This window comes from Triplophysa rosa, linkage group LG17 (assembly GCF_024868665.1).
Source record: "Triplophysa rosa linkage group LG17, Trosa_1v2, whole genome shotgun sequence".
In the NCBI taxonomy this organism is placed as follows: Eukaryota; Metazoa; Chordata; class Actinopteri; order Cypriniformes; family Nemacheilidae; genus Triplophysa; species Triplophysa rosa.
Genome location: NC_079906.1, coordinates 4,423,247 through 4,437,417, shown reverse-complemented (window position 1 = coordinate 4,437,417; position 14,171 = coordinate 4,423,247). Strand labels below are relative to the sequence as shown.

The following is a 14,171-nucleotide window of genomic DNA, read 5'->3' as shown; positions in this document are numbered from 1 at the left end:
CCCCCCCTTTCTTAAATATTCACCAGGCACTGTGAAATTTTTAAAAGAAAGGCATCGCTTTGTGGCAGCTTGCGAGAACTCTGAGCTTCAGCATTACTTCCACTTTCATATTAATCAGGAGCACATGCAGAGCCTCTTAAATATTCATACCTGCACTTCTACCATGACGGAAATCTATAACATCAGTCACCTGCTGCTTTAGCTACTGCACCAGCAAAGCCCCATTTTAGATGTACTTCAAAACAGGTTGATTTGTCTTATATCTTTCTCTTCAGATTGTGAACTTGAAAGTTGAGGGGACATATGCTTTCCAACAAACCTATTTTCTGCCATATCCAACTTTAGCTGATGAACACAAAATGACAAATGATCAAAATCACGATGCGATTTCAATTTTTATTATTTTAAAATACAGGATGCACTATTGCAGTAATGTCTTTCACAAATATCGCAGCTAATGATGTGGCTCATTATTTTTTTTATAGTACCACAATGATAAAATATTTCAGTTTATCATTCTCTTTCTATATATAAATATATATATAAAAAATTCAGAAATTTTTTATATTTCAACAATATAGCCTATAACTGAAGTAAATGCTAGCCTTTGACAAATAACCGATCTTGGATGAAGTAGATGTAAAGTTATGAGTTCATAGAATCTATGACTTTTGGCTAGATCTGAATCCAGTTTTTGACAATATTGAGATCTCTTCTAAAAACAAACAAAAATAATCATGAGTAGCAGGAGACGTTTGCATTGCAGTAGAAGCAACAACTTTTAATATGATGTGTCTTTTCTATGGCTCTGGGAATGAGATGCAGTCCAGATTTTAACCGCTCTGTGTGAAATCAGTGGTGTATAAGGTACAATTTGTCTCAGATATTGAACAGAGCATCTCTGCATCATTGCATCACCCAGGAGATTCATTGGCACAGTCTGGTCTCCTTATTGAAAACGATCAGCACCCTTTTGGGAGAATCAGTTAGAGACGGAGGGAACTGAGGCAATAATAAGCTTCATTACGACACATCTGGGTTTAGTCTTTGTAAGTGATTGACTGTTGCTTGTTAAACTCAATAAAGCTTAGAATCTATTTTAATTACACTGCTAGTTAAGCTGACTCTATTTAGATGGATGTCAAGTGACAGTGTCGGTTTATGGGATGAATTCACTAAAACAATTCTCTACCTTTGTGCACATTTACAAATTGATTATGGCAGATGTAATCAAATGATAATGAACCAATGCAAGCGCATATGCAGATTCATGTTATACTAGAGCACACAGTTAGCATTTTAAAGGGATGATTTAGATGTCTGGGTTGTATTGACAGAGTGACGCTGTACCATTTTCTGGAATTTTGCATTGGGAAGTCTGCGAGATGGGGCACCAAGCAACTTGCATTCAACATTAAATATTGGGCTGTGTATTCGCTGTTGCCAGATTTGCATACATATGTAAGAAAATAAATCAATGTGTGCCTTTGCTGTGACAGAAGTTTAGATCATATCCTACGGAGGAGGACAATGTCAGAATTAAGTGACAAATAATTAAAATAACGTGCATCAGCATTGCCTGACCTCAAACAGAGAAATAGACATGTGTTTGGATGCATGCATTTTTTTTTAAAGCGACATGTGGAGAAATAAACAATGAAAGATATTTTGTCTTTGGGGAATTATCTTTGACTTTGTTCTTGTTGAATAGAAAATAAAACGCAACATTCTTAAAATAAAGTGATAAATGTCATTCAAATGCACAATAATCTAATGCATCATTCATTGCATGCATTATTATGATGGTAATTATGTAATCTCTCAGGCTTTATGGGATAACATTTGCGTGTAGTGTTAAATGTCATCTGGCTTTTTGTTTAATTCAAAATTACACTGTAAATTTCTTTTTGTGGGACTCATTCGGTTTAATCATTGGCTGGTAGAGCATTAGTTCAATTCTTAAAGAAAAAACACAAACTTACTTTAGGGTGTGACTCCATTCACGATTCACTGTTTTCTTTTTATTCACAATTGATGCAAATCTTGGTTCAGGTACTACCGCTCATAGCAATGTGACATTTGATTCATTCAAAACTCACGCTCATAACCCAGATGTCCCCTACTCTCACAGTCTGATTGGCTGTTGCTCATTCTGACGGTGCACACATGGTTTAAGTATATAGAATCTGTAATTTGTTGGGTTGTGTCTCTGATGTGTTCACAATTTGACTGCTTGTTAAAGACTATCAAAGGGGATGTGCTGAGCCGTGTAGAGTAAGCTTGGTCTTAATCACATAAAAAAGTTAAACATTAATGGAGTCATATGACATGGCTAAAACGAATATTATCGTTTGTTTTAGATGTACTGCAATGTGTCTACACAGAATTTAAGGTTCAAAAACGCTGTATTTTCCACATACCGTGCATGTTTGTATCTCCTCTTTGCCCCACCTCTCTGAAACGCGCGGATTTTTAACAAAGCTCATCGCTCTGAAAAGCGAGGTGTGCTATGATTGGCCAGTTAACCAGTGCGCAGTGATTGGTCGAATACTGCAAGCGTGTGACGGAAATGTAACGCCTCTTACCATATTTGGAACATCAGGTTCCAAAGCAATTGTACTGACAGGTACGCTCACCTTACTTGCGTATACATTTGGGCGGTCTTAGTCAAATCATACCACCAACTGATGTAGATTTGTGGGGGTGTGGTTACACGAGGCGTTTCAGGCAGGTCTGGGTAAGCATTCGCTTTTAGATAGAATGCATCTTTTGTTCTGACACTTTCATTTTTGCAATTTTAAGTGTCTAATACATGCATGGACACATGCAACACACCAAAGACACAGAAAAACACATGTTCACGCCATTTGACCCCTTTAAGGATTTACTTATATTCTAGTACATTCAAGTAAGTACATTTAGATGGATTTAAAGGAGCAAGATTTTGTTCGGAATTAGATTCTCACCCAATGTTAAACTTTCTCAAACATGGACTGGGTTATTCATCATCTGCACTATGTGCAGGCTCACTGGCTATTACTGTACTACCACAGAGCACAGTTCAGGCTTTGAGATATCATCAAAAACCATCAGAGGATGGAAGAGAAGAGTGAAACAGATGGAGAGAGAGAGAGAGAGAGAGAGAGAGAGAGAGAGAGAGAGAGAGAGAGAGAGAGAGAGAGAACAAGAACAAGAGCTGCTTTTCTTCTGTTGCTCTTCTGTTTTAGCAAGTAGTCTAGTACTGGTCTAGTACTGGTTCTGTTTAATTAGGAAAATGTTAATAGTCTCACGTGAGAAGGATTGCTGTCACCATGGTTGCTATTCTGCCTCCTGCAAAATCGTACAATCTTCAGGCTTGAGAAACCTATATAGAGACTTTGATATTACAGCTGTATAATACATTTATTAGACACTTAGCCATTTTCAATTCAATTCAATTCAATTTTATTTATATAGCGCTTTTCACAATGTGCATTGTTCCAAAGCAGCTTTACAGGAGCAAATAAGAAAAACACAGAAAGGTAAAACACAGCACAGTGCATGGTGTTTATAGACCAAGCAAGATCATTATAATAAATAATATCTAATAAATAAATGCAGTCTCCCGGTGAGCAAGCCAACACTGCACTGCTCTGCTGTGGCAAGGAACCCAAACTCCAATGCTGAATAATGGAGAGAAAAAAACAACCTCGTGAGTAAAAAAACCTTTACTTTCGTGTCACAACATGTTGACAATTAACACTAAGATAAACCGTCCAAAAGCATTTCCTAGTGGAAATATAGCTTGTGTCTCATGATAAAAAGCCAAAAATGCACACAAAAACAACTTCAGTCTAAGTAGACACTTAGATACATCAAAGGTTGTCAGCAATAAGTCAAGCATTGTTTCAAAGCATTGTAATTCAAGTATTTTGTTTTCTTGTGTGCATGCTCTGTCATTGGGATACAATCCACTGTTGCTGCAAATAAATGACTTGAAATAACTCACTCTTTATAGAAATCAAGATAAAGAAATGTAGGCAGTAAGAAGCATTTGCCTGTGTGTTGTGTTTGCCCTTGTCTGGAAATAAAAAAACTGGAAAATGTTATGAAAGAAAGAAAATCTGAGAGAAATGGTGCAAATAATGAAATAGAGCTGAATCTGAATGTCATTATTCCTACGTACTGTATTTTTCCCATTATCTTTAATAAGGGTATTATTTGCTTCCACTTAACATTACGTGGGTTTGTGGTGCGATCAGAGAGATTTTTGACATCACTTTAAGAAATTGTGTTCTGGTGGTGCACTTCCTGATTAAATGTGATTTCTGAGTGTCATGCACTTTTCGGTGTGAAGGGACATCAGTGGCACTTCTGGGTTACTTGGTGCCCTACGCAAGATGAGACATGACCAAAGGGCACAACACTGTTGGGTTAAAGGGGTCCTATTTCAACTATTTTTCAAAGTCTTTATTATGTTTATAATGACAATAGGGGTTCATGATTCGATTCACAAAAAATGTTTTATGTATTAAATATTTCACCTACAGTATGTTTTACACTGTCATCACGATTCTCAGAAAATATGCTTTTGAGTTCCTTGTTCTATGAAGTCCCTCCTTCCGAAACGCTCTGATTAGTCAAGCTGAGCCAGTCTTTTGTGATGGTCTACCGCTTAGAGTGTGTGCTGAGATGTCCCGCCCATTACCCTATCCATGTTCCAGGGGGCAGGGTCAATGTCAATTTTGGGATTCATGATGTCACTAACCCAGGATAAAGTTTGTTGTAGTCCCAACGAGCCATTCATTGTAGTCTTTAAAAAGTGATATCTGTTCAAGAAAATGTCTTTCTTTTCTGTGAACTTTGAGCGTTACCACTTGGCAGATGTCGTTTATACTCAAACAGGTATATTACTCACTAAAATTTAAAGATGTGACATTTCATCAGACCTTCAAAAACAACACAATCTGTCCTTGAAGAGAAGTTAAGGACAACACATTTTCTGTTACTTTTAACACAACCTTATTTTGTCCCTTTTATATTTACCACAAATTGACTCATAATGTGTTAAAAACACATAGCATATTAAAATGCTAATCCTTTTTGAGAACTGCACAGAGGAAAAATAAGAGCAAAGTAGGATGAGATGGGGTGGAGGGGGGATGCCGGAAGAGTTGACTTTGGGGTAGTGTGGAGACTGCTGCTAAAATACACTCTAAATAATGATGATTGACAGGACTGAATGTTTAGGCTCTGGCCGAACCTCCATTTAGAACTGCATTTAGTGTGTTATGTATTAACAAGCTCTAAGGTTTGACAGAAAAATAATCTGAGGGGACATGTTTGACTTAGCTTTATGCTTTAAACAGGTGTTTGTATTTATAAATGTGTTTGTATGTTTCTATTTAATCCACTTAATGCTTCAGAATGAACTCGAGATCTTTATTTTCTCTCTGCAGGTTTCACAGATGTACAGTTCTGTTAGGCAAAACAGGATGAAGCCATTATGGAACAAATAAAACTGGCTTTGGGGGAAACAATCTCATATTGGAAAATTCTTCTTTACCACCACGCTGGAGTTTAATTGCTAGCCCCAGCAAGACTTTCTCACATTAGCCAACACACTTTTAAAGAGCAACTACAGAAAACCGAAAACAAATAAAAATCTGTTTGCTTGTAGCTAACTAATAGCAATGGAAAGGTCTCATCCGAACAACAGCTCTAAGGCTTGGTTATTAGAAGATTCACTCTGGGACCAGGAAGAGTGTCCAACATCCCTCAGCAGTACAACTTTCCTCATCATTGCTTACAGCGCAATGCTAGCTGTGGGCTTAGTGGGCAACACTTGCCTAGTCTTAGTAATCACACGACAGAAAGAGATGCGTAACGTGACCAACATTTTCATCGTAAACCTCTCGTGCGCCGACATCCTTGTTTGCCTGGTGTGTTTGCCAGTCACCATTATCTACACTCTTATGGATCGATGGATTTTGGGTGAAACTTTGTGCAAGGCGACGCCATTTGTCCAGTGTATGTCTGTGACGGTTTCAATCTTCTCAATGGTTCTCATCGCCCTGGAGAGACACCAACTCATCATTCACCCCACTGGATGGAAGCCCGTCGTCCGACACTCTTATCTGGCTGTAGCGCTTATCTGGATTATAGCGATTTTTATCTCCCTTCCCTTCCTTTCGTTTCAAGTCCTCACAATCTCGCCCCTGCACAACCTCAGTCCTCAGTTCAACCCCTTCAGTGATCAGTTTATCTGTATCGAGCAGTGGCCGTCTGGCGGTTATAGGCTAGTTTATACTACGTCGCTACTGCTTTTCCAGTACTGTCTACCGTTAGCGCTCATTCTAGTGTGCTACGTCCGAATATTCCTGCGCCTCAGTCACCGCAAAGACATGGTTGAGAGAGCTCGAGGTGAACGGCACAAAAAGGCCAAAGGCTCAAAGCGAGTCAACGCCATGCTAGCCTCAATCGTAGCAGCGTTCACGCTGTGTTGGTTGCCACTAAATTTGTTCAATACAGTTTTCGACTGGAACCACGAGGCAATGCCAATGTGCCTGCATGACACTATTTTCTCAGCTTGCCACCTCACTGCCATGGCGTCAACATGCGTTAACCCTGTGATCTATGGGTTCCTGAACAATAACTTCCAGAAGGAACTGAAATCGCTGCTTTATGGATGCCGTTGCTGGGGACCGTCTGAGAGTTACGAGAGCTTCTCGCTGTCCACTGTCAGCACGGACGTTACAAAGGCGTCCGTCCTGAGTACCGGCTCAGTCTGCATCAGTGCCTATCAGCCACACAAGAAAAACAGTTTCGAACAGAAAGACATTGTTTAAACAGTGTCCAGTGTCTTGAGATTTGTTAAAATTTCACTTAGCATTTAAAATCACTGGATAACACTACCAAAATCCTGTTTTTGCATTATGTTGATTTGTCACAAGATGTTCTGAAATTCTTCAACACATCAAGAAAAGGTTTATTCTAGCTGGGCTTAAAAACAATTTTCAGTAAATGTTTTAACCACTGCATTCTTAAAAATGAAGGTGCGTCAAGAAACAAATGGTTCTTATAAGAACCTCTGAGTGAATGGTTCTTTGGGAATCCAAAGATGGTTCTTTTATAATAGGGTCTTTCACATCGGATGATTTTTTTCATAGTTAACTATTGGTGCAACTAATCCAGAAAAAAGAACCTACCAGTGATACAAGTGTATGTTGACTGGCTAAACGCATGCCACACAACATTATTTTGAAGAGTTACAAGACATAAATGTACAAAAAGCTGATGTTATCTGCATTTACCTGTCGTCTTTGCGGCCTCTGTGATACGTAACACTTCAAACTATCATTGGAGATTTTGGCTCTGAGTCCTTCTTATTTCTAGTTTCGATAACTTCGTTCCTGTAACAACCCGGTGTGAAAGCTGCCTACACTTTTTTTTATGAGTGTGCATAAATGGAGACTGATTGACTTTGTTAAATTTAACATGTTGGTCTATAGAGATCTCTATATTGATGTTCTGAATGCAATTTACCCTATTCTTTCTGGGATATGCTAAAACATGTAATAACAAAATGAACAGAGTCCTCTTATTGTTATCATGGTTCAGATAAAGGCATGTGTAAAAATAATTAATTTAGTAATGAATCAATGTCCACAAAAATGTACTTTTGTTGTACATTAAAGTACGGCAGAACAAGCATTGTGTGTATAATATGTAGATTTATAATATGGTTACTGTACATTAAAAATTGTAGTTACCAGTATCTGGACTGTATACGCATTAGATTCTGTCATTGACTGTGATCAGAATGTCTGCATTTTAAACTAATAAGTATGCTACAACATACACATTTTGTTGATTTGTTGATTTGTTTTTAGTGTGATTTGTTCAGAACATCAATTTATAGAAACAGTATTTTAACACTTTATTTGGCAGGTATTCAAGTTAATAACATATTTAAACTACATTCTGAATTCACACTGTCACATGACTGTGGTTTCAATCATAAACATTGTGCATGTTATAAGTAGTATTTGTAATATATGTATATTTAAGTGTGTGGTCAAAGCATCATGATATCACTACTGATAAGTATATTAACATTGAAGCACCCTACAGATATCTATTAACAAAAAGTATGAAATATTCATGTTATTTGAAGTTATGATCTAGTATCCTGGTCACAGTTGTAGTATTTACTATATAGAAGTAAATTGACACTTAGCGTGCACTACTGCTACATTAATCATTATTGTTATGAATTATGCTATTCTTATTTTTTTTCTATAAAAATTCTGATGGTTATCAATCAAATTAGGAATACATTTTTATTCGCATTTGAAACAATGTAAACAAATAAATCAGGCAATTCAATGGCACAAAAAAGTGATTTTCCCGCAGTTGTGGTCTTTACCGGTCTTGAGATGCAACCCCTTGTCCTCTTCATTTAAAACCAAGACAAAATTGAGCAAAAATGCAATCAAGAGTGAGATGGGGGAAAAAAATGAAAGACCTTGAGATGTGTTGCTTTGCTGAAATGCACCACATTGATTTTAGGGTCTGAATTAGTCTGGCTTTAAATAGACATTTATGCAAAACTAGGATGAATGTTCCAAACAGGTTGGAGTTTCTACAGAATAAAAGGCATGAACATGTTGCCTTAAAACATTGCTACCATGAAAAGCTCTTACGCATTTACAACGACGTTTATGGCGTTATGGTAAGTTTCAAGCTCCAACTCATTAGTTCCCTTTCTGTCGGTCTCTCGACGTTGTGTCGAACTGACAGATTGGGATTTGTCTTGAGAACCTATCATCTTCTGAGTATTTTGAAAAGGACTCCTCCCCGGATGTCCGGGTATAAAAGGAAGCCGGCGTGCTCATTCATTCACCTTTTGTTCTTCAGAGCTTACGCATCTGATGAGCTACACAGCGATCTTTGGTGATCAACATTCTGCTGGAATTTACGACGTGGTGCAGCGGATGGTCCCTTCCTGCAGTGACTCTCCCCTGGGCGTCTCGGCAGTTCCGGAAGTGTCTGAGCAAATTTCCTTTCTAAAAGAGAAAATTTCTCCAGCGTGGCATGGCCCGCTGTTCTCGTGGGTGCAACGCGCTCATTGAGGAAGGAGACGGACACGATGTCTGCCTCAGGTGTTTGGGTCTCCGGCACGCTGAGGCAGCCTTTGTGGATACGTCCTGCCCGTCCTGCTCTATCTCGGGCGACTAAGGTGACGGCGCGGGCCCTGGGTCGGCGATGTCCACCATGGTGGTCCAAGAGAGGCACCTCTGGCTCAACCTTGCGCAGATGCGGGACGCCGAGAAGGTTCGCTTTCTTGACACCCCATCTCGCAGGGTGGGCTGTTTGATGACACCGTCGAAGATTTCTCCCAGCAGTTCTCGATGGTGAAGAAGCAGACGGAGGACATCAAACACATCTTTCCCAGCCGCGACTCGGCCGCCTTCAGGCCTTCGAGATCCCGAGCGGCGTCTGCTTCCCAGCATCCCCGGCCCTCTTCGACACCGGCTCCGGCTCCAGCACCCCCTACCCAGGCAGCCTCCCGGAAAAGGACGTCGAAGAGGAAACCGCCTCCCCGTCAGCAGCCGTCGCGGAAGCAGAAGCGGCCCTGACGGGGAGACCCCAGGGAGATCGAGGCTACCATCGGGCCCGACCCCAGCCACTCCACTGCTGGGGGGTCGGATAGGGACGGTTCCTGCCCCGTCTCACCAGCTGCTGGCCCCCCCGGTGCCCACCTACTCACAAAAAGATTTTCCTCTCTCTCTGGGTTATCACAGCCGTTCCCACCCTCGGCACGACGGTGGACGGTGACTCGACGTTGCGTCACGGCGAGGCGCAATGTCGAGTATAAACACCAGCCCTCAGCACTCTCAGTCAGACAGTGCGTTGAGCTGCGTAATCGCCAGGCAGGAAAAACAGCAGAGCCAATCTCCTCCCCGGGGGGCCTCCCCCGGCAAGGGATCCGTACTGCTAGCCATCGAACCACCGCCCGGGGGGACGATGAAGAAGATCGAACCTTTAGCCTCCTTGTCACAGTTTTTGGGAGCCTGGCTTCGGCTTCCCAGACCGTCAGGCTGGGTAGGGAAGACAATCCATCTCGGCTACGCGATCCAGTTCGCCACACGCCCGCCCAAGTTTCGGGGCATCCTTTCTACCTCAGTCAGAGGCAAGGATGCGCCCGTACTTCGGGCCGAGGTCGCAGCGCGACTGACCACAGAGCGCGCCCAGTCAGTGTTAGACTGCCTGAAGCATTTCAGGCAGTCAGCGGTCCCCCTGAAACAATTTCAGAGGCTCCTGGGACACATGGCATCCTCGGCGGGGGTGGTCCCCCTCGGGTTGATGCACATGCGACCGCTCCAACACTGGCTACAGAGTCGGGTTCCCTGGAGAGCGTGGCACACGGGCAGCAGGCGTATGGTCATCACGCCTGTCTGCCGGCGCACCCTGACCCCCTGGTCTTCAATGACCTTCTTGCGGACAGGGGTCCCCTTAGGGCAGGTGTCAAGGCACGTCGTGGTGATGACGGATGCCTCCCTGCAGGGTTGGGATGCCGTGTGCAACGGGCACGCAGTGTCATGGCGGTGGACGGGCCCCCGCCTGCATTGGCACATCAACTGCCTAGAGTTGTGGGCTGTGCTACTTGCACTGAAGAGATTCCAACCTCTCGTGCAGGGCAAGCACGTGCTGTTCCGGTCGGACAGCACAGCTGCCGTGGCGTATATCAATCGACAGGGTGGCATTCGCTCACGGCAGCTAACACGACTCGCCCGACACCTCCTCCTCTGGAGTCAGCAGGTGATCAGCTCCCTGCGAGCCATACACATCCCAGGCGACCTGAACCAGACAGCCGACACGCTCTCTCGTCAGTCGATGCCTCGCGGAGAGTGGCGACTCTATCCCTACGCGGTCCAGCTCATATGGGAGCAGTTCGGCCGGGCGCAGGTGGACCTGTTTGCATCCCCGGACTCCACCCATTGTCCGCTTTGGTACTCCCTGACCGACAGTCCCCTCGCCACGGATGCCCTTGTGCACAGCTGGCCGCGGGACAAGCGGAAGTACGCCTTCCCCCCAGTGAGCATCATTACACAGACCCTGTGCAAGGTCAGGGAAGAGGAGCATCAAGTGTTACTAGTTGCGCCTTACTGGCCCAACCGGACTTGGTTCTCAGAGCTGATGCTTCTGACAACAACTCCCCCCTAACCGATTCCCCTGATGAAGGACCTTCTTTCTCAGGGGAAGGGCACGTTGTGGCATCCCAGGCCAGACCTCTGGAACCTCCATGTTTGGCCCCTAGACGGGACGAGGAGATCCTGAGTGGCCTACACCCGGCGGTGGTAGAGACCATCACTCAGGCCAGGGCCTGGCCACTAGGAGGCTGTACGCCTTCAAGTGGCGCCTATTCTCGTCCTGGTGCTCTTCTCGCAGAGAAGATCCACAGAGATGCTCGATCAGGTACGTGCTGTCCTTCCTACAGAAGAGACTTGAGGAAAACCTCTCCCCATCCACACTGAATGTGTATGTTGCCGCGATTGCTGCACATCACGAACCAGTTGCTGGCAAGTCTCTAGGACAGCATGACCTGGTCACCAGGTTCCTTTAGGGGCACGAGACTGTTGAATCCGCCTTGGCCGCGCCCCGTACCCTCTTGGGACCACGAAGAGGTCCTGGCGGGCATCCAGAGGCCCCCCTTCGAGCCCCTGGGAGAGGCCGATCTTTCTCGCCTCACGATAAAGACGGCGCTCCTGGTGGCGCTCGCCTCCATCAAGAGGGGTAGGGGACCTACAAGCATTCTCTGTGTCCACGGGTTGCCTAGAATTCGGACCTGGAGACTCTCACGTGATCCTGAGACCACGGCCTGGCTACGTGCCCAAGGTTCCCACCACTCCCTTCCGGTACCAGGTGGTGAACTTGCAGGCGCTCCCCACTGGGGAGGAAGACCCAACCCCATCCGTGTTGTGTCCAGTACGCGCATTGCGCCTCTACTTGGACCGCAAGCAGAGCTTCAGAAGCTCTGAGCAGCTCTTTGTCTGTTTTGGAGGTCAGCAGAAGGGGAGGGCTGTCTCCAAACAGAGACTGGCGCACTAGATCGTGGATGCCATTGCCACGGCATACCGATCACAAGATCGCCCCTGCCCATTTTGAGTGAGGGCACACTCCACGCGGGGTGTAGCCTCCTCATGGGCACTGGCTCAGGGCGCCTCTCTGGCAGACATCTACAGAGTTGCGGGATTGGGCTACGCCCATCTCCTTCGCGAGGTTTTACAACCGCCACGTGGAACTGGAGTCAGCCCGCGTCCTGCAGGGCAACAGGTAGGACCGGCAGCCGGTAGGGTGTACGCCTGCAAAAGCCCTTCCCCCCTCCCGTAGGTGGGTCAGCGGCTATTTTCACCTCCCTTCTTTCCCCACGGGTAAAGAACAGGCATTCCATCCATCACTAAGCACCTTCCTGGGGACAGGCTGGGCAGAGCAGCCCTGCCCCCTTAGGCCGGGGAATAGTTGAGCCACCTGCATAGCTCTAACCGGACCTAGTGCTCCAGACGTGGTAACCCCCCCCCCATGGGCGGTTCCGTCTGATGTATCCTCATGAATGGTTCCCACCTCGGCAACCCATGACCTCCCCTGATGGTGAGACCATGTGGTGTCTCCACTAATTCCTCCCTACGGTAGGTAGTGGCCTCTGAAGCATTTTTCCCCCAGGGGGGAATAATGCTTACCCAGTGGCCCTTATGGTGCCGGGCGGCTTCTCGCTGTTAGAGAATTAAGGCCTCCGCCCGTGACGGCCGGAAAGAAGTTACGTATGTAACCTCAGTTCCCTGATGGAGGGAACGAGACGTTGTGTCCTTTATGCCACAACGTTGGCCGCCCGCCACAGCGGTCGGGGGGATGCTCTCAGGCTCCTCAGACCAAACGGTGAATGAATGAGCATGCTGGCTTCCTTTTATATCCGGGACATCCGGGGAGGAGTCCGGCATGCAAATTTCATTCACCAATTTTCATTGGCCTTTTCAAAATACTCAGAAGATGATAGGTTCTCAAGACAAACCCCAATCTGTCGGTTCGACTCAACGTCTCGTTCCCTCCATCAGGGAACTGAGGTTACATACGTAAAGAAGACGTTTTCCTCCCACTCTTCTTTTCTCGATATTTTCTTCCAATATGAATTCTTTTATACATAATTGATTGCCGTGTGGGAATGTGGGCCTGTATTTCCAGAGCTTCACCTTTAGCTTTGAAATAGCTTTGATGTTTTTATGTGAATCAATATGCTTTTTCTTTTATTCCTGAATTTGGTTGACCAAAATACGTGTGTCTGAGCCTGAGGTCAACTGTTTAGCACTTTTGTTTTAAAATAAACCCCTACAGAGTAAAGTCTTGAACACATGTATCATTGAATGTGTCAAATGTTATTTTACATTCACACTCAAAACTTAATGTGCAGGACATAGGTCACATAGGCTAATTTTTAGAAATGAAATTTAAAATTTGATCATTTACAAATATGAGATTTTAGCATTTGTACATTATTCACATCATGGGATATTTAGTAACAGTGTACATATAAAAATTACCAAAGTTTATATTAAACATATGTTGATGTTTTTGTCAATTGAATTAAAATGATCTTTACCTCTATATGTCTTGCATTTAATTTGTTTACACACTTAGTTTTTTAAAGCATCAAGAATCAGCTGATTATCAAAACAGAACAAAAAATGTACATACTTTGCAAAAGTTTATATTAAAATATTGATACTGTTTAGGAAATATCAATATAGGTTTTGAAACATTCTTTCAAATCACAAGTCCTAGAAAAGTAGCAGAGAACTGATCTCACCATCACTGAGTCATTTCGATTACATTAAGAGAGAATATACTAAGCCTCAATCTATTTATGAACTGTCCATTGAGTTACACCACTGTTATAAATCTGATGAACAGAAGAAAACAATAAGACCATAATAAAACATCCCAGGTTATTTATGATGTTTTAATGAATATAATTCAAATTTAAAGCCATCTGAATGAGGTCATGCTTGTTTCAGGCAGAGCAGACAGAAATGAAAAGCAACTCAATGCACACGCATCTTTCTTTTCTCATCGTGTATCTTTCTCACACCTTGAATTCATTACATTTCACAGACGTTTTCCAGGTCCCAGCAAGA

At 43.7% G+C, this 14,171-nt stretch overlaps 1 protein-coding gene across 1 annotated transcript in view; it reads left to right on the top strand.

Annotated features, from left to right (window-relative positions):
* The window catches only part of npy8br (neuropeptide Y receptor Y8b), a 15,074-nt gene extending 5,332 nt beyond the window's left edge, over positions 1-9,742 (top strand). Inside the window, exon 2 of the mRNA XM_057356134.1 lies at positions 5,439-9,742. Coding sequence (XP_057212117.1) covers positions 5,673-6,827 — 1,155 coding nt within the window. The 5' untranslated portion in view covers positions 5,439-5,672 and the 3' untranslated portion in view covers positions 6,828-9,742. The remainder of the gene's footprint in view (positions 1-5,438) is intronic.
* The last annotated feature ends 4,429 nt before the right edge of the window (positions 9,743-14,171 follow it).